Consider the following 20,883-nt stretch of genomic DNA (forward strand, 5'->3'; position numbering starts at 1 on the left):
AAAACTAAAGTATTTAATGTGATGCTAATGTATTTGTAAATATGTAATACTGTTACACTCGCAATGCCACAAATGTTTCAAAAGCATATCATTTGTGCTGCCCTTTCTATTTTAACAGCAAATTTTGCACCACATCTGGAATGTTTCACCTCAGGGAGACATTGCTCAAAAAAACCCTTGTAATTATCAACATGTATGCAAATTTATATGTAACAACAATTGTTTTTATATCCATACTCACCCCAGTGACCTCTCAGTAGTTTTTAAACCTTACAAAATGCCTTTACATAATCAACATATCTAGACGTGATGCACTTAAATCGAAAAAAAGTGACAATATTCTACCAGACCTGCATCTTTCCAGAGTTACTAATATAAACACTGAAAACAAGATCACAGACACTTACAAAGTCACAATGTTTATTACACAATTGTTTATTAAAGTGAAAAAAAAAACTGTAATATCATTGGTTGAAAATGTTTGGTTATCATTGAAATTAAAAATTAGTAAATTAAATCATGTTATTTTATACTATACACATAGCACTTAAAATACTTTGATAAACATATCCCATTTTATTTCACTTAATTTAAGCTACACTTTCTCAGTAAGACCCACAAAGCCCTGCGTCTGACATTTCACCACAGTACGTGATTTAACTGATTGCATTTTTAGAGCTCCGCAAATCTGTTTACTTCACAGTTTAGCGATAATATTATTAAAACTTTACTTAGGGGTCTTCCATATGTGATTGCAAAGTCTTTAATGCAACTTCCGTCCTCTCAGAACATTTTATTTTATCTATCAATAATAAATATCTACACAATAAAAAACACATTTACAAAATTTACAGTGCATTCAGTAGACAACTGTTACAGATCAAAATAAATAACCAATACAATATAAATAAATAATTACAAGTGCTTTGTGGTGTTTCCGACAGTACTATAGATTTAGACTGATGCCAGGAACCAGAAACGCCCTTTTTAGAATAAATAAATAAGCAACGAACAAAAAAGCAACTTGATTAAAGTTGCCCTACATTCATCCGGTTCAGTCCTCTCTGTATGATCTCCACAAGGAAAGTAGATTGAAAAGGACACTGTACGGAAGCAGCGTTCAAAACATCCTTCCTGCCAGTGTAGACAGCCGCCAGGACTGCAGGACATCTGAAAGCGAGGATCTAGAAATCTAGCAATTGTGCCCCTGCTTTTCCTCAGTGCCATCTGTCCTTTTGGGTTCCATCTTCCTGTAAAACAGTAATAAATATGATTTTACATTCATTTTAATATTTAACAAATAAAACCTGGCCATCTTTGAGAACCATTTACCTTTCTTCCCTTATCACTTCTGCACTTTCTTCATCAGCGTCATCTTTTTTGTGGTACCTGTAAGAAAAACATGCGGACTATTTAAGGAATTGACAACAACAATGGTTTAATAACTAAGAATAATGTAATGGCGATGCATGGGGACCTACCTTAGTGCCAGCAGAATAACGATAACTGTGAGACACGTGAGGGACAGGACCACCGCTATGACCGCTAGTGCTGTGGTCCGGCTGTAACGTTGTTCCTTCTTACTAACCCCAAGCGTAAATAAATGGCATCTCTCTCCTGAGTATCCCACTTGACATCTGTAAGAAGCACCCGCCAAAAGATCAAAATTAGTTCAAGTGCACAAGAGGGGAATCATATCAAGAGACCAAATCAGTTCATTTAGATTAAACTCCTATTCGGTAAAAGCAAAAAATCTATTACTGCATCTCTAACAGGTTAACCGGCTCTAATTTTGTTCTGTTCTGATCTGCTATTCAAACTGTATATTGTAATAGGCTTTTTCCTCACTTGTAGGCCACTTTGGCAAAGGTTAAGCCTGAAACAAAAGATGTCCATAATAAAAATGGCATGAAACTCACACACAAGAATGAGTGTTCAACTCCTTCAGATGCTGACACACTCCATGGATGCAAAAATCTTTGTATTCCTCCAGACAGGGGTTCTTCTTTCTTCTGTTTCCTCTTCCTTTGCCCTTCCTTTTTCCTTTTTTCGTCTTCTTCTCAGTAGTGGGAATCGCTGACGGATGTTTGGGTTTGGTGGAGAATGCCACTGTTGATCAAGAAAGAGCGATGATGTCATTCCACGATGATCTAATTTTGTACAATAGTCTAATACACTCACTTCATATATTCACATGTTCGCTAGCATTTCCTGTGCAAGTATGAAACACTTGATTTGATTATTTTTAATGGTTTAATGCATGTCATTCCACCAAGTGTGGAATTATATATTATATAATATTATATTTTTGGAGTACTTGTGTAAAATATGTGTTTATTCAGAAGACATCTGTATCAGCAGTTTTTAAAAGTCTGACCACTTTTAAAAACTGCATTCAGAGAAATGAAGTCTACCTCTTGGTTGGTTTGAGTCATAATCCACAGAGAGATCATAATCTTCATCATAATCATTTGTCCCTCTGTCCACCTGGTGCCCTGTTGTGTTTGTTTTCTCTAGTGTGTGAAAGAGGCTGTCCACTGTGGTTCTGGGTTTGGCACTCTCATACCGGTCCACAGAAGCGCCACTGCACACCTTGAGTAACACTGGAACAGAACAAGACACGTTATAGATATATAAAACACATATTCTGTGTATCTTGCACACAGTCAATATGTAAAAGAAAAAAAAAAGACGATGATTATAGATAGATAGGCGTCGCGTGCAGTGTAAAATGTTAAATTAAACCACGGAATAAACAGGGAATAAAATCAGTAATGTCAAAACTGGTTAGAACAGCAACTCATTATATATATATATATATATATATATATATATATATATATATATATATATATATATATATATATATACATACATATATACATATATATATATATATATATATATATATATATACACACACACACACACATATATATATATATATATATATATATATATATATATATATATACATACATACATATATACATATATATACATATATATACATATATACATATATATACACATATACATACACACACATATATATATATTTATGTCGCTTAAAAGAACCCTGTGTAACAAAGTGCCACATACTCCCATGTTACAACAGCAAATTTTATGAAGAAGCCATTGTTTAAAACACTTACCGAGACAATGGACGAGAAAGACCGTAATTCGTAATGTATTCATATTCCTTTTAGTATAATCCGAGATATTACAGGATCAGAAGTTGATGCCTCCAGCAACGTCCGAGATCTGGACTCAACGCGCGTGCTGGGGACTGTGTCAAAAGTCTCGTGCGGAGGGCGCGCGCCGGTGCAGTTATATAGACCCACACATACTTCCTTTTTATGAATCACTGGCCACACCTAATCAATAATCAGCAGCACGTAAGATAAAGGTAATATATTGTAATATAGTTAGTTTGGTCCAGACTGATTGATAATTTGACACGACAATAATTTAAGGGGACAGAGTTAATAATAATAAATACATTTTAAGATGATAATTCGTTTCTAGGTCTTAACTGGTTGACCAACTGCTGTGTTCCAAAAACATATTAAATTTAAAACCGACTCATAGCTGGTTTAGTGATTATCCACAAGTTTAGACCTGCCATGAATTTTTCAGCAGTGAACCAATATATTATCTGTAAAATATTTGGTCAAGATGCTCTCAAAATTTTACTATTTTTTCTGACTTTTGTATGCCGATGGAGAAAATTATACCAAAGAGCTTAAAACAAGTGTTTCTACACCAAGATAAAACTGTCAGTGATTACTTTTAAGTACATGCATCTGCATTTATTATTTCAGATTAATAAACGAGAATATACGTTGGATCACTGGCACCACCTTGTGCTCAAAAATATATCAAAATATGCAGTCATAAATCATGAATTAAAATCCATTATATAAACATGAGAAAGGACTGGCTAAAGAAATCCATAAAATTTATTTTGGTTGGTCTTTACAAATTAATTGTTGGATCGTTGCTTTGATGTAATAATTTTTGTAACCACTTACACAAAAAAGACAAAACATTTGCATAAAGCAGAGACAATACATTGGTGAATATTTATTAACCATGAGAAATTAAAGACAAACCAACAGAGGGGATTGTGACATCTACAATAATGAAAATTAAAATATGCACCTTGTGAAGCAGCCAGACAAAAAAACAAAAACATTTCCAGTTTAAAAAAGAAAAATCATTTTCAACAAAGTTCTTTTCGCATTATAAAAAAAAGTTGAGATGCAGCACCTTGTGCCATGTGAGGCCGGCGTTCTACAGTCTCTGAACGATATATCTGGAGGATATTTACAAGCATGACTAGTGGGTTAGAGGACAATCGCCATGACTTGAGCTCAACGGCTGACCCTTCAACTCAGGAATTGCAGGAAATATAATACGGATTCCAAGGTTCAAAGTACAGGTGAACAAGGAGTGAATCTGATTCTTCCCATAGTCATCGTCACAAAGAACAAAAACCAGAAGGCCTCAGCAAAATCGAGACAACCCAACACTCAAATAATTTTTTTCAGGAGCATCTACATGCCCCAGCCCCCTCCCATGCCATTCATGCCGACTGATCCACGGCTGCCACCATAATAACTGTTGTTCATTCCACCCTGGCTATCTGTAGAAGTACAGAAATAAATGTGTGAGAACCAGAAAAGTAAGAACATTTTGAAAAGATACAATAAAAAGTGTGCAATGGTAAAACGCACTGTAGTCACTGTAGCCTCCCATGCTGGACTGGTTGCTGTATCCTCCAGTGTAGCCTCCACCCATCTGCTGCCCTCCATGTCCATAAGACGACTGGTTTCCTAAGAGAAAAATATATACAAAAATAAATGTTTTTTGTGTTTGTGTGTTGTTTTTTCTGCCAATGGGTTGAGAAAAAAATTCAAACAAGTTAAACCCCCCAAAACAGACGTTCTTTCTTGTTTTAAACTAAAAATGTAAACAAAAATATTTTCATTTAAATTTTCAAAATTCCATTTTGTCCAATTTCACAAAAAACAAGACTTCATCTTCAATTTGCGTGAAGTAAATGTATGTTGATTTAAGCATGTCCGATATTTGTATTGTATTGTATTTTTACAAAAGCACCAAATTCAGACTGTAGAAACCTTAATTTCTCTGACATGAATATAACATCAGCTTCTTAACTGCATATACAGTCACAATATTTCTACTTACCCATTCCCCCCATCATCTGCCCTCCGTAGCCCCCATTACTGCCCCCGGCTGTTGAGTTTAAGAACAATTCAACATAACGGTGTTCTGAAAAGAAAAAAGTGGTTTAAAAACGGTAAAATTCTCATATTTAATACCAATAACAAAAGCAATTCCTTCTAGTCAGGTTACACCTAACTTACGCATGTTTGCTTTGTCCTTTGACATGGCAGCCACTGCATCTTCATGAGTCACAAATTCCACATCAGCCTCGCCAGTTACTCGCCCATCTGGACCAACCTCAATGTGCACACGCACCGGGTTCAGAGGAGAGAAAAACTGCACAGAAATGTTTTTACTTAATTTAAACATATTTTGATATCCAAATGTAATGCATTTCAAAATGACCATAACTTGCATATAAAACTCATGTATATCAAACACCCCAAACTCACATTGTAGATATCGGGTTCTGTTGCCCGGTAAGGCAGTCCCCTCATATGAACACAATGGCCTGTGGTACTCTGAAAATTACCACCTTCACCGTAACGTCCATCTGACACTCCTATTTAAAAAAAGAATAATAATAATAATAATAATAAAAATACATTAAAAAAAAGCACATGCAGGATGGCTAAAACACAAAAATGTGGCAAACTGGGAAAAGAAGCGGGTCTCACCTCCACCGTATCCTCCACGTCGCACCCGATCAAAGGATCCCCCACGACTCATGCCGTTGTAGCCCCGGCCTCCTCCACTGGGTCGGTCGTAGGGCCCAGGTCTCTGCATGCCCACACCTTTACGTGGGGGTTCAGAATTTGTCCGCACTTCAGCTCGGCTGCTCTTAAAGATCTCAATATACCTACAACCATACAGATGAGAATTAAGGAGCAATGCAACAACACAGAACACTCCTGTTCAGAAGTAAAAAACAAAGTACGATATTGTGAACATTCCCCCGTGCTACATGTACATTATACATGCATTAGAGAGTTTGATATTGGCACATTCTTGACTTCATCTTATTGAATGCGTGTTCATTCTAGAGCTTTATATATATATATATATATATATATATATATATATATATATATATATATATAAAACATGGCCAGTTTTAACAAAAAAAAAAAAATTATATATATATATATATATATATATATATATATATATATATATATATATATATATATATATATTTATTATATAATACCTTTAATAGCTTACCCAAAAATGAAAACAAACTCAGGCATTCCAAGATGCAGAGGAGTTTATTTCTTCATTTTAACAAATTTTGCTTACCAATGGATCCATCACTAGGCCTTTAACTTTAAATGCTCAGTTCTGGCCAAAATGTGAAGCCACAATGCATAAAACTTCCTTAATTGTTTTCACTGCCTAATTTGTGCATATTTCTCTCCTGATTGAGAAACCTATTAACTGGAGAAAGAAATATTACAGATAAGTGAATGGCTTGAAGTTAAAAACACGTTAATGATGGATTTATTACAAACGCCCAGCTTTGTACTTCAATAGACATTAGTTGAAGGACTGGACGTGTGTGTATTACTGTGATGTTTTTATCTGCTGTTTGGACTCTCATTCTGATGGCACCCATTCACTGCAGAGGATCCACTGGTGATTTTCTTCAAATCTGCTCTAATCAAAAAACATACTCATCTACATCTTGGACACCCTGAAGGAGAATAAGCATTCACTAAATATTCATTTTTGGGTGAACTATTCCTTTAATAATATCTTTGCTCTATCCGTTTGCGGTGCCATCCATGCATTAAACTCTAACGTTTATTTCGGTATGACAGTAAATATCGACCCGTTACACAATCCAGTATGAAGTGGTATTCAAACTGGCTGCTGCAAGGCACTTATTTACATGCTTTAGAATAAGAACTCCAATGATGCCCAATTGCACCATTGCTAAACAGCACACACTAAAAATGCATTCAGCCTTTTTGAATCCAGACAAATTCATGACAAATAAAAACACATAGGAAAACAAAACAGTAGGAGTCCATTATGGCCCTGGGAGCCCTCTCGTGTCCATGTGTAAGTTCAGGTTGCATACCACTTTGAATGTTTACTGTAGTAGGTGTTTACCACATGAAAAACAGCTTAACCATCTATCCCCACCTGTGCCCTATTCTTTCCTTGTGTTTCTTTAGAGCCTTTTCAGCTATTTCCTGTGAAGCAAACTGCACGAAGGCCTCCCCTGTACTCCTCCCCTGGAAGTCCACCGGCAATGTTATCCCATTTGGCACGATTTCCAACCCTTCAACCCAAGGACAGATAACCCCAATGGGGACATATTAAATAAATCACATTCCCATTTACAGAGTCTGTTTTGTTCTTTTCTTGAATGCAAATAAGAAATGAAAAAAAAAAAGCATGTTGCAATGAAACCTACTGGGAAAGTTTCACCACTTGAGAAAATGGCTTAGAAGTGGGAAACCATTGCACTAACTTGGCTTAGAGTTGATGAAAAAGTGGCCATCCCAAGATATTAGGAAAAATGTTTAGGGCAACAGTGCTGGATTAACTGATGAATGTGTCAAATTATTCTAGCAACCATGGGAATGGTCAAATTCACCTCAATGAGGACTACACTTGGCCATTACTTCTCCTTGATGACTATGTGAAGGGCTACAGGGAAGAGTTTGAAAATACCTGAGAAAAACTGCACAATTTCTTCCTTGCTACATCCAAAAGGAAGGCCGCGCAATCTGACCAGTCCATCTCCCTCAGTCTCTGGACAGTTTGGGCCTGTGTGCTTCATAACCCAGTCCATTTCCACATTGTTTGATTTGAATACTGGGAATAAGAACAGAAAGATGAGGATTCAAACTGTGGGGTACTGAGGCAATCTCTGCTTTTTAAGAAGCCTTTTTATACTTTACATGGCTGCATTTACTTGATCAAAAAATACAATAAAGGTGTAGTGTTGTGAAATTACAGTTTCAAGTTATTTATATATATCTATTTTTATTTGTATACATTTTAAAAGCCAATACTCTAGTCTTCAGTTTCACAAGATCCTTCAGAAATCATTCTAATGTGCTGTTTCGATGCTCAAGAAACATTTTTTTTATATAAGTAAAAAAAAAAAGTTGTGCATATTATTGTTGTGGAAATATATATTTTTTCAGGATTCTTTTATAAAAAGTTCAGATTTATTTTAATGAATATTATGTGTCTATTCATTTCTCGACCCAAAATTTCTAAACAGTAGTGTATATAAAAACTTCTTACCTTCCACATATCTATGCCCCATTGTTTCTCTGTCTCTTTTGATTGCAATTTTCAGGTCTTCCTCTGACTCCAACTCCACAAATGCTTCTCCACTCGGTCTGCCTTCTCGTGTGTAGGTAAAGTGGACGGCTGTTCCATTGTTGGCAATTTTGCTGCCTGAAAAGAGAAATGCAAACTTTTTGTTATCATTAAAGCTTAAATACTCAAGAGTTATATGTGGATCGGTATATAGACTCCACATTGTTACCTGAAAAAAACCTGCACACTTCTTCTACAGAGCACGACCAAGGCAAACCCCGAACACGGACGACAAATCCTTCATCATCAGCCATGCTAACACAATGAATCGGATCTAGAGAAAAACAAATTAGGACAAATGTTCATACACCGCTAATGCATCACTGCTTAAGAAAACAAATACTGAGAACAAAACAACAAAAGTCAAGAGACTGAGAAGCAACAGTGACTGCAAGCACACGGACTATAGTATTTATAGTCTTTATATTAGCGGTGTCCACTTCAGCTGGCGCAGAAACCGTTTTAATATATATAACATTACTAATCTGACTGACTAATGTTTGCTATGGATCAATACCAGCATCTACTGAGTCTCTTATGAAAGCGCAGTCTGAAACAAAGAGCGCAAGCAGGCCTCTGAAGACCGGTAGCCTCACAACAAATACTGCTTTGACGCAAACGGGAACTGAGCCTGTAAAACTATTAAACGGTGCATTATGAATAATATATTTTTTTAGAAAACAAATAAAACAAATGATACCTTGATATAATTTGTATTTTCTCTGCTCGGCGTGGTCACGTTTGAACGTTTTTCTGCTTCTCATTCAACGCAGAACATTACAACTTCCGGTGGGACTCCACGCCCACTTCCGCATTCGGAACCAGCCTGTTGCTTCTGAAATAAAATTATTTAAAATTGCCTAAATATCATTGTTGTTGGGTTATTACCATGTCTATGTCAGTGTATTACTCCACATCAATGTATTTGATATGCTGTTATAATTGACGAAAAAGTTTCACACTAAGATACGTCATACCAAAGGGTGCCTAAAACAATGCATGTTTAAAATTGACCAAACATGTGGTTTAAAAAATATATATATACAATCGGTTTTATGATAAAGTATTTTATTAGTATAATTTTTTTTATTATTATTCATAAAAGTCAAAGTAAATGTTTTTTAGACAAACATGTGATCTAAAACCAGTATATTTGCATAGTATTTCAAGCTAGCTGGTTGTTTTATTAGTGGAATATTTATTTGCATTGTAAACCAATAATAGTAGCGTTATATAATTCCCAGAATTTTTGCAAAAAGATGAAAAGATTGGAGGATGCGGGCATCGATCCCGCTACCTCTCGCATGCTAAGCGAGCGCTCTACCATCTGAGCTAATCCCCCTACGAGAAGTACACTAGACAGCCGTCATAAAAAAATGCTCCCTTGAAGCCTGCTTGAAGCGCACTTCGGGAAAGGAATGCCATTTGTGGAGTCGTTCCGTAAACTTTATAAAAACGGGACGTTCCCAACGAAAGTGAAGAACTGATTCCCTTCACGAAGCGCTCTTCCAGAAGTGCGTTAGCGAAGGGAACATGCGATGGTCATTTCAGAGAAGAGTTCCCCGTTTGTGATCATGTGATCTTCGAATAGGAGATCTTGCGATGCGTTTAAGCAAATTTGGGGTTGATTTCGAGTTTATATACAAACGTAAGCAGAATAGGCTAATTAAATCTGTCTGTTTTAATGTTAGACAAAACTTTTTTCGTCAGTGATAGAAACGTAAGCTTATAAGTAATGACTGGAACACATTTTTATTTGCAAAAACTGGTGGAATGCTGAATGCTGCACGCACGCGCAGCGTTGTCAAGATGACATTTAGTAAGTCATTCCCTGCACCCTTCAAAGAACACACTTCGTAACAAAGAGTATATTAAAGCGTCAAAGGGAATCGGGCATAGGGCTGCTCATTTCACTTCCATTTAAATCTGTGTTCGGTAAGAAACAATACAATTAATAATTACCCATAATTAATAATTTGGTAATTCAAAATAACAGAGAGTTCACAATGTATAATTTATGTATAAAGTAAATTCAAAAATGAAATAATTTTGTTTTGGAAATCCACTTGTTTTTATAGGATTTTTTTTTTTCTAAGTATAAAACAAATAATAGCATTATGGATTGTTCTTTACACTGTTTAATGCAGGACATGAATTCATTTAACCTGCAATTACAATTGCATAAATAATATTTTGATATATTAAACATAAAACGTTGAATATTGATACCTGAAAATGAAAAACGCCAGTAGGTGGCAGCAAGTCACCGTTAATAAGTGAGTCATTCATTGCGAATGAACCGAATCATTCAAACGGTTGATTAATTCAATGTCGCCCAGCGACGCAAAACAGCGTTGTGGCTGTGTGTGTTTGAGTGTCTGTAAGGCGGAGTTATTAATCCACCTGCAGAACCCGGACGAGCCTCCTGACTGTCTCAAAAGTTATTGGGAGAGCGGTTAAACAATCCAACAACATGGAAAGCTTAAAGTAAATGTTCACCCCAAAATTTAAAATAGCTGAAAAAGTCTAATCCTCAGGCCATCAAAGATGTAATTTATTTATTTATTTTTTTGGAACAGTTTTGGAGAAATGTAACATTACATTACTTGCTCACCAATAAATTATCTGCAGTGAATGCACTCTAACAAACACTGGGTTAAAAGCAACCCAATTTGGGTTATTAACCCAAGGGCTGGGTAAATATAGGACAGAACCCATCTTGGGTTTATTGTACCCAGCAAATTAGGTTGTTTATTTAACCCATCATAAGGGGATGATTTAACCCAGATACAGTTTATTAATTTTTACTATATTACTAGCTTATTTTTTACTGCATACATTAAATAATGTTTACAGATTAATTTAAATCCTCTAAACGTTTCTAAAATAATCCACACAACCACTGGTTTGCATGTTAACTTCCTTTATTTTCCTTTTCTTGTCATTTACAGCATTGCTCATATCGTTTTTAATAGGCTATACACATTGTCCATATTTAAACTCGTTTAACAAACAATACAACTAAAAATTAAACATTAAACAGAAGTAGTTCTGTTTCCACCATAACTGCGCTGCACCGCGCTGATTCTCGCGCCCGAGCTGGAGTCGTGTTCGGCGTGAACTTCTCACGCCTGAGGCCGCCCCCCTGTGTTTCACTCATAGGCGAAAAATACTGAGATTGCCTTTATAACCTGCCCAAAAAAAACAGGAAATATTTGTATTCTGTATCTTTATGATTAAAATAGTTTATTTATAATATAAATAACGATAAACAACTCAACCGCTGGGTTAAGTCTGACCCAGGATCGGAGTAATACAAAAACAACCCAAACACTGGATTGTTGTTTGACCCAGGATCTGGGTAACACAAAAACTACCCAAACACTGAAAAAATAACACTCAAAAATTACCCAAAAGGCTCAACCCAACATTTGGGTAAAAAAAAAAAAAAAAAAAAAAGCATTTGGTTAAAAAAAAAAAAAAAAATAAACCCGGTTTTTTAGAGTGTGAGTGCCGTCAGAATGAGAGGCCAGACAACTCCAGTAATCCACAAGTAATCCAAATGAGTTGCATACAATGAAAATGGATGGAAACTGTCAAAAAATCCTCTTTCATTTCGTCCGTTTCACAGCATTGTGCCTCTCAATGAGCTCCTGGAGAAAACTGAGGCCCCAAATCAAGACATTTCCTACTCATTTGCGTTTCAACATCCACTCCAGAGAAAGCGAGGTGAGAATGGGGAGGTGGAAGATGTGATCATCTACAGGTTGAAATAGATGAGAATAGAGGAGTTGAAGCGGTTGATCAAGGACACACAAGAGAAGCACAGGTACCCAACCTTACTTTGACAAACACCTGGACAAACAAAAAAAAATAAAAAATAAAAAATAAAAAATGGAGAGTTCCTTTAAAGTAATTAATGCATATTGAAGTGTTTAGTACATAATTTGGCAAATCTGAGATTTTATGAGGCAAAAACAGTTTATAAATGTAGTTTCAGTTAATCATAAACGCTTAAAGGGGTCATGTGATGCTTTTTTAAAGATCATTATTTTGTGTATTTGGTGTAACAGAATATGTTGACATGCTTTAATGTTAAAAAAAAAACAGTATTTTTCCAAAAACTATACATGATTCTAGGTCCTCAACACCTCGCCTCTCTCAAAAGTGTTGTTTTCTACAAAGACCCTTCTTCAGACAAGAGCAGTCTGCTCTGATTGGCCAACTGACCCAGTGGGTTGTGATTGGCCAAACACCACAAGCACTCGTTGAGTTGAGTTCCAGCGCAACATCATGCTGATGTTCCAGAATGTGAAGATGTACAACAGCTTGGACCATGGTGTGTTCCACATGGCCGTGGAGATGCAGAGAGATGTTCTGGAGCAGATCCAGCAGTTTCTGGCCACACAGTTGATCACACAGACCTCGGAATCAGGCATCAGTGCCAAGAGCCTGTGCGGGAGAGACGCTATCTGCAAACAGGACCCCAATGACAAGGTGGGACACTTTATGTGCCAGAGCACTTTTACACTTTTGCACATTTCATCAGAAGATTGTGGATAACTAATATTAGTCTATTGAAACAGGATATGTATATGTACATATGAATATATGGATATGCAGGTGCATCTCAATAAATTTGAATGTTGTGGAAAAGTTCATTTATTTCAGTAATTCAACTCAAATTGTGAAACTTGTGTATTAGATAAATTCAGTGCTCACAGACTGAAGTAGTTTAAGTCTTTGGTTCTTTTAATTGTGATGATTTTGGCTCACATTTAACAAAAACCCACAATCAAACTGAGAGACCATTTTTAAGGCTCAGGAAACTTTTGCATGTTTTTGAGTTGATTAGCATATCTCCATATTCTAATTTGTTGAGTGAATTGGTGGGTTTTTGTTCCCACCAATCATCACAATTAAAAGAACCAAAGACTTAAACTACCAAGTCTGTGTGCATTGAAATTATTTAATACACAAGTTTCACAATTTGAGTTGAATTACTGAAATAAATGAACTTTTCCACTACATTCAAATTTATTGAGATGCACCTGTATACAGGAGTAACATCGCTGTTTTTGAAGTAATTAAACTCAGAGCTTCATTATTAGTAGAGAAACTCTGCATAAGATCCTATGAAAAGCTATAATTCAAATAAATGTCATCTTATCACACTAGTTCTATCTATGTGTCTGATATACATAAGTAAATATTATTTAAATGAAAAGTAACTGTTTACTATTTGAACATATTACAATGTAATTTTATTTCTGTGATGCCACATTGCATTTTCAGGATCCATTACTCCAATCTTAAGTGTTGCATGATCATTAAGAAATCATTTTAATATGCTGATTTGGTGCAAGAAACATTTCATATGATTTAATATTTACTACTAATGCATTATTTATTATTAAACAGTTTTTCTTCTTAATATTTTTGCGCACACCATGATAATTTTTTAAAGATTCTTCAATGAATAAAAAGTTCAGAAGAACAGTATTTCTTTGAATCCTTTGAAACATTATAAATATTTTGTTAATCTATCGTGTCCTTGATTAATAAAAATATTACGTTTTACAAAATCTTTCTTGTATTATCTGCTTCAATGCAACATCCACCTTTAAACCACTTTGGAGTGTGTATTCGAGTCTTTATCCCGCTGACGCTGACCTTTGTCCTCATACAGGAATGTGTTCCCATGGCTTCTACTGCATTCATTCTTTCTCTCTTTGTAAGTATCCGGTCTGCTTTTTCTACCCCTTTATCAACACTGTTCAATGGCTACTAGCAACTTTTGGTTACCAACATTCTTTAAAATATCTTCTTTTATGTTGAACAGATTTTGGGGTGAAGTTAAAGCCAGTTGCTTTTTTGAGAAATCACCTTTTTTGTTTACTGGAGGCTACTAGCAATTTTTTACATACCATAATTTTCAAAATTTATGTTCAATCTCATATAAATTTAAAAGGGGGGTGAAATGCTATTTCATGCATACTGAGTTTTTTACACTGTTAAAGAGTTGGTTTCCCATGCTAAACATGGACAAAGTTTCAAAAATTAAGTTACACGTTTGAAGGAGTATTTTTGTTCCAAAAATATTTTTTTCCGGTTTGTCACAAGTTTCGGAAACTTTTTTTCGAGTATGGGTCTGTGTGACGTTAGATGGAGCGGAATTTCCTTATATGGGTCCTGAGGGCACTTCTCCCGGAAGAGCGCGCACTCCTGTATAGCAGAGCACTGAGAGGCTGAGCACAGACAATCACTGATCAGAGCGTCGCGAAATGTCACAAAAGAAGTGTGTTTTTGGTTGCGAGGGAAAGACAACCCTGCACAGATTACCAAAAAAAAAAAAAAAAAAAAACATCAAGGGACCAGTGGACGGAGTTGTGCAAGTGTTTTGTTTGTTCCCTGCATTTCGAAGATACTTGTTTTACAAACAAGGCCCAGTTTGACGCCGGATTTGCACATTGTTTATTTCTTAAGGATAATGCAGTCCCAATGAAAAAGGGTCACGATCGTGTGTTGAAGCCGCAGGTGGTGAGTAAAACTGCTTCAAATATCTCTGTGTTGTTAACTTAGCTATCAGCGCAAGCACATTAAGTAAACCTTGTACACCTTTAAAGAAAAAAAAAAGACAACATAAAGTGGAACTTAGTCATTTTCCAAAACCGCTAAGTGCAACGGAGGCCAGCGAGTTAGTGCTGTGCAGGAAAACCTCCCCGATCTCAAGAGACGCACTAGCAACAGACGCTAGTGGCTGTAGCCATTTAGCCTCCTTGTTAGAGGAGACTCGGGTTCGAGCCCCGCTCGGATCGAGTGCGAGGAGCGTCAGAAAGGACCCGGGAGAGAGGGGTTACATAAGCAAATATATACAGTTTCAATACATACCACATAGAGACGCTGTTGCTGTTGCTGCTCTCGTTCAGTTTCAGCCTCTGGATCTGAATCTGGATCATAAATAAACGGCTGAATCTGACTGTTAGCCATGGTTTGTTTTGGATGATGGTTTTTCCCTCACGGTAATGTCACAACTTCCAAACGCTCTCAACGCAAAAGCCTACTGGCGCTCGTGATTCTTTTAGCTCCGCCCACACGTCACGCCTCCAGCGGCTCGTGTTTTTCCGGAAAAAAAAATCAGCACAGACTATTTTTCTCTTATAAATATAATAAAACTAAAGACTTTTTGGAGATATGAAGGATGCAGTACTACTCTATAGGTACTCAAGATTAACAGATGAAAATGAGCATTTCACCCCCCCTTTAAAAGTGATGTGATGAATAATGGGAGAAAAATGACTTGCTTGTTTAAAGTGACCTTGACAGCCATGACCCTCTCTGTAGGACTGGGGCACAAGGGGCGACGCTGCACCATAGAAGCAGACCTGAAGATGAAGAAATGAGCGGATAGTGTCTTTACAGGTATTGACAACCTACCGGGGGAAAACCTGATGAAAGGACAAAATTTTTTTAATGGATATGCCTTCTTATGTGGTTTCACTAGTTCACGCTTACATATAATTAGCTGAGGTATGGTATGCGTATTTGGCGTGTTGTCCGGGGAAGGGCTCCGAGCTCGGGAATTGCCCGAAGCTAGAGTACCCCCCCTTCCCCGTATATTGTAAAGTGAACTTGAAGTGAGGAGATGGGGTGGAGGAGGGATGCTGATAAACCGTCAATGGATAGAGGTAAGTCAGCGATATTTATACTGTGGGATTGATTACTTGATTGTGGTCCACCTGTGATGATTAGGCTAAGTATCTGACGCGCTCCTCCCGAATCTTCATAGATAATTACATTTCACTAGTTCACGCTTACATATAATTAGCTGAGGTATGGTATGCGTATTTGGCGTGTTGTCCGGGGAAGGGCTCCGAGCTCGGGAATAGCCCGAAGCTAGAGTACCCCCCAAAAAGGCAAATGTACAGGAGGACAGCCGCCAGTTTAAAGAATGCCCCCCAAAAAGCAGAGTACTGGCGGGGGCTGATTTGGTTTCTGAGAAGTTATCTCGTTGGCAGGCTGGAAGGGCCTACGTACTCCGGAGGGAGCGACTTGGGCGTTGAGAGAGTAGGCCCTACCAGCTGCAGCTAGTGAACTGCGTGGTTGTTGGCGCCCGGTCGGTAGGGCTCGGGCCGATGCTCAACTGGAGTTTTTTGGCGTTGGATCGGTGAGCCCTACCGGCCGATGAGGAGGAGCGGCGTGGTTGTGGTGCCCGACCGGGAGGACCCGAGTTGCCTCGACCGGAATAGGTCATGGTGTCGGCGTACGGGCCCTACTGGCTGATAGCCCCTGCTATTCAGTGGGTGAAGGGCCTAACGCTGACCGAGAGGGCCCATGAAGCCTCCGACAGGAGATTGAGACTCAGGATGACGGACGTCTGGGTCCTCTCGGTTAGGCAGATAAAAAGCTTTTGGGCCAGCCGACAAGGAGGACTCTGGCAACATCCGAAGGGAGATCCCGACTCACGGCATCGGCTGGATGAGATTCGCTTGCGGCTGGCAAGCATAGGCCCGTCCGGGAGACTCTCGCCAGACGTCTGAAGGGAGCGCATGCGACAGACGGGTAAGCCTCGGCGGACGGGGAGGGTTGGCAAGGAAAACCCGACTGGGAGGACTCTCGCAGCATCCGATGGGGCCTCTAACTCAGAACATCGAACGGGTAAGCCTCGCCAGACGGGGTTAAAAGATGTGAGAGTAGCTGAGGGTATCTTTTTTTTTTTTTTTTTTTTGCAGGATTTGGCGAGAGGACGAGACTCGTAGCGTCGGACGGTTAAGCCTCGCCTACCGTCAAATGGAAAGGTAAGTTGTGTGGCCGAGAGACTGTTACCGACGTTCGAAGGGAGCACACACATCGAACGGGTAAGCCTCGCCGACCGTAGGGTGGAAACGTAAAGCAAGTCTGTCCAGGAGGCTCTCGCCAGCATCCGAAGGGAGCACACACATCGAACGGGTAAGCCTCGCTGACCATAGAAAAGGAAAAGGTAAGGTTGTCTAACCGGGAGGCTCTCGCCGGCGTCCGAAGGGAGCACGCGCATCGAACGGGTAAGCCTCTCCGGATGGCGGACAGAAAAGGTAACGATAGGTGGCCAGGAGGCTCTTGCCAGCGTCCGGCGGGGACAAACTGGGTGAGCCTCGCAGGCCGTAGGATGGAAAAGGTAAGTTTGCGTGGTCGTTAGGCTGTCGTCGGCGTTTAAGGGAGTTTGCTACTCCTGGCAAGAGACGGTTTAGCCTTGGTGACCATAGGAAGGAAGGAGAGTTTATTGTGTGTTAGGTACTTGCAGCATTTAAGCAGCTTGCTTGTAGGTTAGTAACCTGAACCACACAGTAGGGTCGTGGTTGGCTGGCCAGGAGGCTGTCGCCGGCGTCCGATGGGAGCACTCGCATCGGATGGGTAAGCCTCACTGGCCAAGGGTGGAAAAGGTCAGGTTGTCTAGCCAGGAGGCTCGGACCGACGTCCGATAGGAGCTTAGCTCCAGGAATCGAACGGGTAAACCTCTCTGGCTGAAGGACGGAAAAGGTTGTCCGGCCGGGAGGCTCTTACCTTCGTCCGACAGGAGCTTAGCTCCCGGATAGAACGGTTAAGCCTCGCTGGCCAAAGGACGGAAAAGGTAAGGTTGTCTAGCCGGGAAGCTCTCGCCTACGTTCAATGGGAGCCTTGACTCCATGCGTTGGGCGGGTAAACCTCTCCGTACGTAAGACAGAAATGGAAAAGCAGGTAGCCGGGGGCTTTCACCTACGTCCGAAGGGAGTGTGAGCTCCTGGCAACGAACGGGTAAGCCTTGTTGGCCGCAGAATGGAAAAGGTGAGGTTGTCTGGCCGGGAGGCTCTCGTCGGCATCCGAAGGGAGCTCGTGCTCCTGTCATCGAAGAGAGAAGCCTCGCTGGTCATAGGATAGAAAAGGTTAGGTTATTTGGCCGGGAGTGTGCGGCTGGAGTCGGCGGTATTAATAGGAATTTACTCGTCGGTATTCAGTAGGGATGTGTCGCTGGGGTTTTTTTTTTTTTTTTTTTATTTATGGCCGATGAGGGTTTGGTGGGCTTTCTTTATGTGAAACTGGTTTATTCTGATGTAGCTTTGGTATGCTTCTGAGGACCATCTTCCTAGAGTTTGGATCTGTTGGTTGGAGAGGCCTTTTTGTGCAGCTGAAGTTGCTGCCCCGATGCGAAATGAATGGGTGGAGAAATTGTTCGCTGGGATGCCTGATAATTGCAGGACGCATTTGAGGTGTTTTTGGAACCAGAAACGAGTGGCTGGTTTTTTGGACTCGTCGGTGAATAGGGGTTCGTGTGGGGATTTTGCCTGGGAATTTCTAAGGTGTAAAAAGGCGAGGACGGATTGGTAAGGCTGGATTGGGGAGGGGAGATTGAAAATGTATATGAAATGGCCTTTGTTGGTTTGGTCTGTTTTGCTTTGTTTGATTAAATAAGCGATTGTTTCGTCATCTAGTATGGTTAGGTCTGACACGGTGGGGTTGATTTTAGGATTAAATTTGGAAGAGATCGTAAGCTCCGAGCACCTGAGAAAACCGAAAAAGGCAAGGATGAACATGGCGTCGAGCGTGCGGGCAATGCTGAGGGGTTGGTAATTTGTGCGGAGGGTGTGGATACATTTTGTGAGGATATCTAGCGTTATGGGTTTTCTGGTGTCTGGATGGGTGGGCTGGGATCGCTGGATCCCTTTGATTAGGAGGGAGGTTTGTGAATTATTTATTTCGGGTGAAGGAGCGCCGGTCATTAGTTTGTGAAAAAACTGGACTCCGCTCAGGTAGTTTTTTATAGATCCGACTTGGAGACCCTTGGTGCCGTTGAGGAACGAAATGAAAGAGGTGATGGAGAGTAGAGAAAAATCTGGGAAAGGGATGTTATAGGTGAGGTGAAATGACTTAAAGCACCTCCATGCAGTCACGTATGACTGGAGGGTTCTGGGAGAGACTGCTTGGAGAATAGAGTCCAGTGATGCTTCGAGGAGTGGTTTTAGAGGGTGAGTTACGGAAATATTAATTCTGAATAGTGAGGAACCGGAGTGGGGAATTGGTCCGCCTCTGGAGCCAGCGTCCTGAATTTCTGAAACAGAAAACGAGACAGGGAGTCAGCGATTTGGTTTTCTGTACCTGGGACGTGCTTTGCGCTAATTATGAATTGGTCGCATGCTGCGATCCATATAAGGCGTCTAAGGAGAGGCATGAGGGCGGGGGAGTGAGAACGGCCTTTGTTTATGCACTGAACTACGGCTTCGTTGTCGCAGTGCACTAAAATGCTTTTAGTTGTCCATTCATTGCCCCACAGGAAGGCTGCTACTACGAGGGGATAGAGCTCGAAAAGAGCTGAGGACTGGGTCGAGTCCTGCATCTGGGGGGGCCATGTGGACGCGAACCAACGGCCTTGGTAGAAACCTCCAAAACCAATTGAGGGAGCCGCGTCTGTAAACAGCTGCAAGTCGATGGGAGACGAGATTAAATTGTTGTAAAAAAAGAAAGCCCGTTCCATTGTCTAAGGAACAGGATCCATAATTTAAGTTCGTCGCGGCATGCATGGGTTAGGGGGATGAGGTCCTCGAGCGCGTGAACTGATGATGCGAGTGTTAGAAGGTGCGCGATGAATGGGCGTCCTTGTGAAATTATGCGCATGGCGAAATTTAAATGCCCGAGCAGGGAAAGAAGTTCGCGTTTAGAACAACAAGGGCTGTCGAGGAGGGTGGATGAGACGAGAATTATTCTATCAATCTTTTCCTTTGGCAGGGAGAGCTGAAATGTAGCTGAGTCGAGGTAGATGCCGAGGAACTCTATGGTTGTGGCAGGACCCATGGTTTTTTCCTGAGCGATGGGAATCCCGAGCTCGGAAAAGACTTTTTGGACGGTGAGGATATGGGCGGCTGGGATAGCCTTGGGCGATGAAATGACCAGGAAGTCATCTAAGAGATGGATAATATGTGGGATTGCGTAATTGTTGGAAAGGATCCAGCAAACGGCTTCTGATAGCATATCGAAAATTTTGGGGCTGCTTTTGCATCCGAAGGTTAACCGGACGGCGAAATAGTATTTCTCGAGCCATCGTATCCCGAACAGGTGCCAAAAATCCGGATGGATGGGCATCACTTTGAAAGCAGAAGTGATGTCTATTTTTGCTAACCAGGCTCCTCGGCCCGCGATTTTAATCAGTTCGACTGCCTGATCTATGTCTTGGTATTTGAGTGAAAATTCGTCGAGGGGTATCAAACTATTAATGCTCGGGACTGTAGAATTATGCGGAGATGACAGGTCTACTATTAGGCGTTTCTTACCAGAAAATTTTCTCGTAGCCACTCCGATTGGGCTGACTCTGAACGTTTTGAAGGGGGGGGTATTGAAGGG

At 39.8% G+C, this 20,883-nt stretch overlaps 2 protein-coding genes and 1 non-coding gene across 3 annotated transcripts; all 3 read right to left on the reverse strand.

Annotated features, from left to right (window-relative positions):
- Positions 1-685: 685 nt before the first annotated feature.
- Positions 686-3,323, reverse strand: LOC127986567 (proheparin-binding EGF-like growth factor). Its single transcript, XM_052588846.1, has 6 exons — positions 3,156-3,323; positions 2,415-2,603; positions 1,920-2,109; positions 1,482-1,637; positions 1,333-1,389; positions 686-1,250 (listed from the first exon to the last, which is right to left on the reverse strand). The coding sequence occupies exons 1-6, from the start codon at positions 3,196-3,198 to the stop codon at positions 1,193-1,195; spliced, it is 693 nt and encodes a 230-aa protein (XP_052444806.1). The 5' UTR covers positions 3,199-3,323; the 3' UTR covers positions 686-1,192.
- Positions 3,324-4,073: 750 nt separating this feature from the next.
- On the reverse strand, positions 4,074-9,602 carry LOC127986566 (heterogeneous nuclear ribonucleoprotein H). The gene is made up of 11 exons (XM_052588845.1): positions 9,236-9,602; positions 8,705-8,809; positions 8,458-8,613; positions 7,876-8,019; positions 7,342-7,480; positions 5,871-6,052; positions 5,646-5,755; positions 5,394-5,529; positions 5,215-5,298; positions 4,740-4,838; positions 4,074-4,648 (listed from the first exon to the last, which is right to left on the reverse strand). Exons 1-11 carry the CDS (start codon positions 9,297-9,299, stop codon positions 4,560-4,562), a joined length of 1,308 nt encoding a protein of 435 aa, XP_052444805.1. The 5' UTR covers positions 9,300-9,602; the 3' UTR covers positions 4,074-4,559.
- A 202-nt stretch (positions 9,603-9,804) lies between these two features.
- On the reverse strand, positions 9,805-9,877 carry trnaa-agc (transfer RNA alanine (anticodon AGC)). The gene has a single exon. It is a non-coding gene; the product is annotated as a tRNA-Ala (tRNA).
- Between the last annotated feature and the right edge of the window lie 11,006 nt (positions 9,878-20,883).

The sequence above is a fragment of the Carassius gibelio genome, chromosome B21 (genome assembly GCF_023724105.1).
Source record: "Carassius gibelio isolate Cgi1373 ecotype wild population from Czech Republic chromosome B21, carGib1.2-hapl.c, whole genome shotgun sequence".
Classification (NCBI taxonomy): Eukaryota; Metazoa; Chordata; class Actinopteri; order Cypriniformes; family Cyprinidae; genus Carassius; species Carassius gibelio.

Bases quoted from the DNA above. Each gene is read 5' to 3' on its own strand.
- LOC127986567 (XM_052588846.1), bottom strand. From the start codon at position 3,198: ATGAATACATTACGAATTACGGTCTTTCTCGTCCATTGTCTCG. The intron at 1,638-1,919 runs GTGAGTTTCATG...TGCTTCTTACAG, and splicing joins TTGAACACTCATTCTTGTGT to ATGTCAAGTGGGATACTCAG. The intron at 1,390-1,481 runs GTAGGTCCCCAT...TTTTTCTTACAG, and splicing joins GTTATTCTGCTGGCACTAAG to GTACCACAAAAAAGATGACG.
- LOC127986566 (XM_052588845.1), bottom strand. From the start codon at position 9,299: ATGAGAAGCAGAAAAACGTTCAAACGTGACCACGCCGAGCAGAGAAAA. The intron at 8,810-9,235 runs GTATCATTTGTT...GTTTTTCTCTAG, and splicing joins AAAATACAAATTATATCAAG to ATCCGATTCATTGTGTTAGC. The intron at 4,839-5,214 runs GTAAGTAGAAAT...TTTTTCTCTTAG, and splicing joins GCAGATGATGGGGGGAATGG to GAAACCAGTCGTCTTATGGA.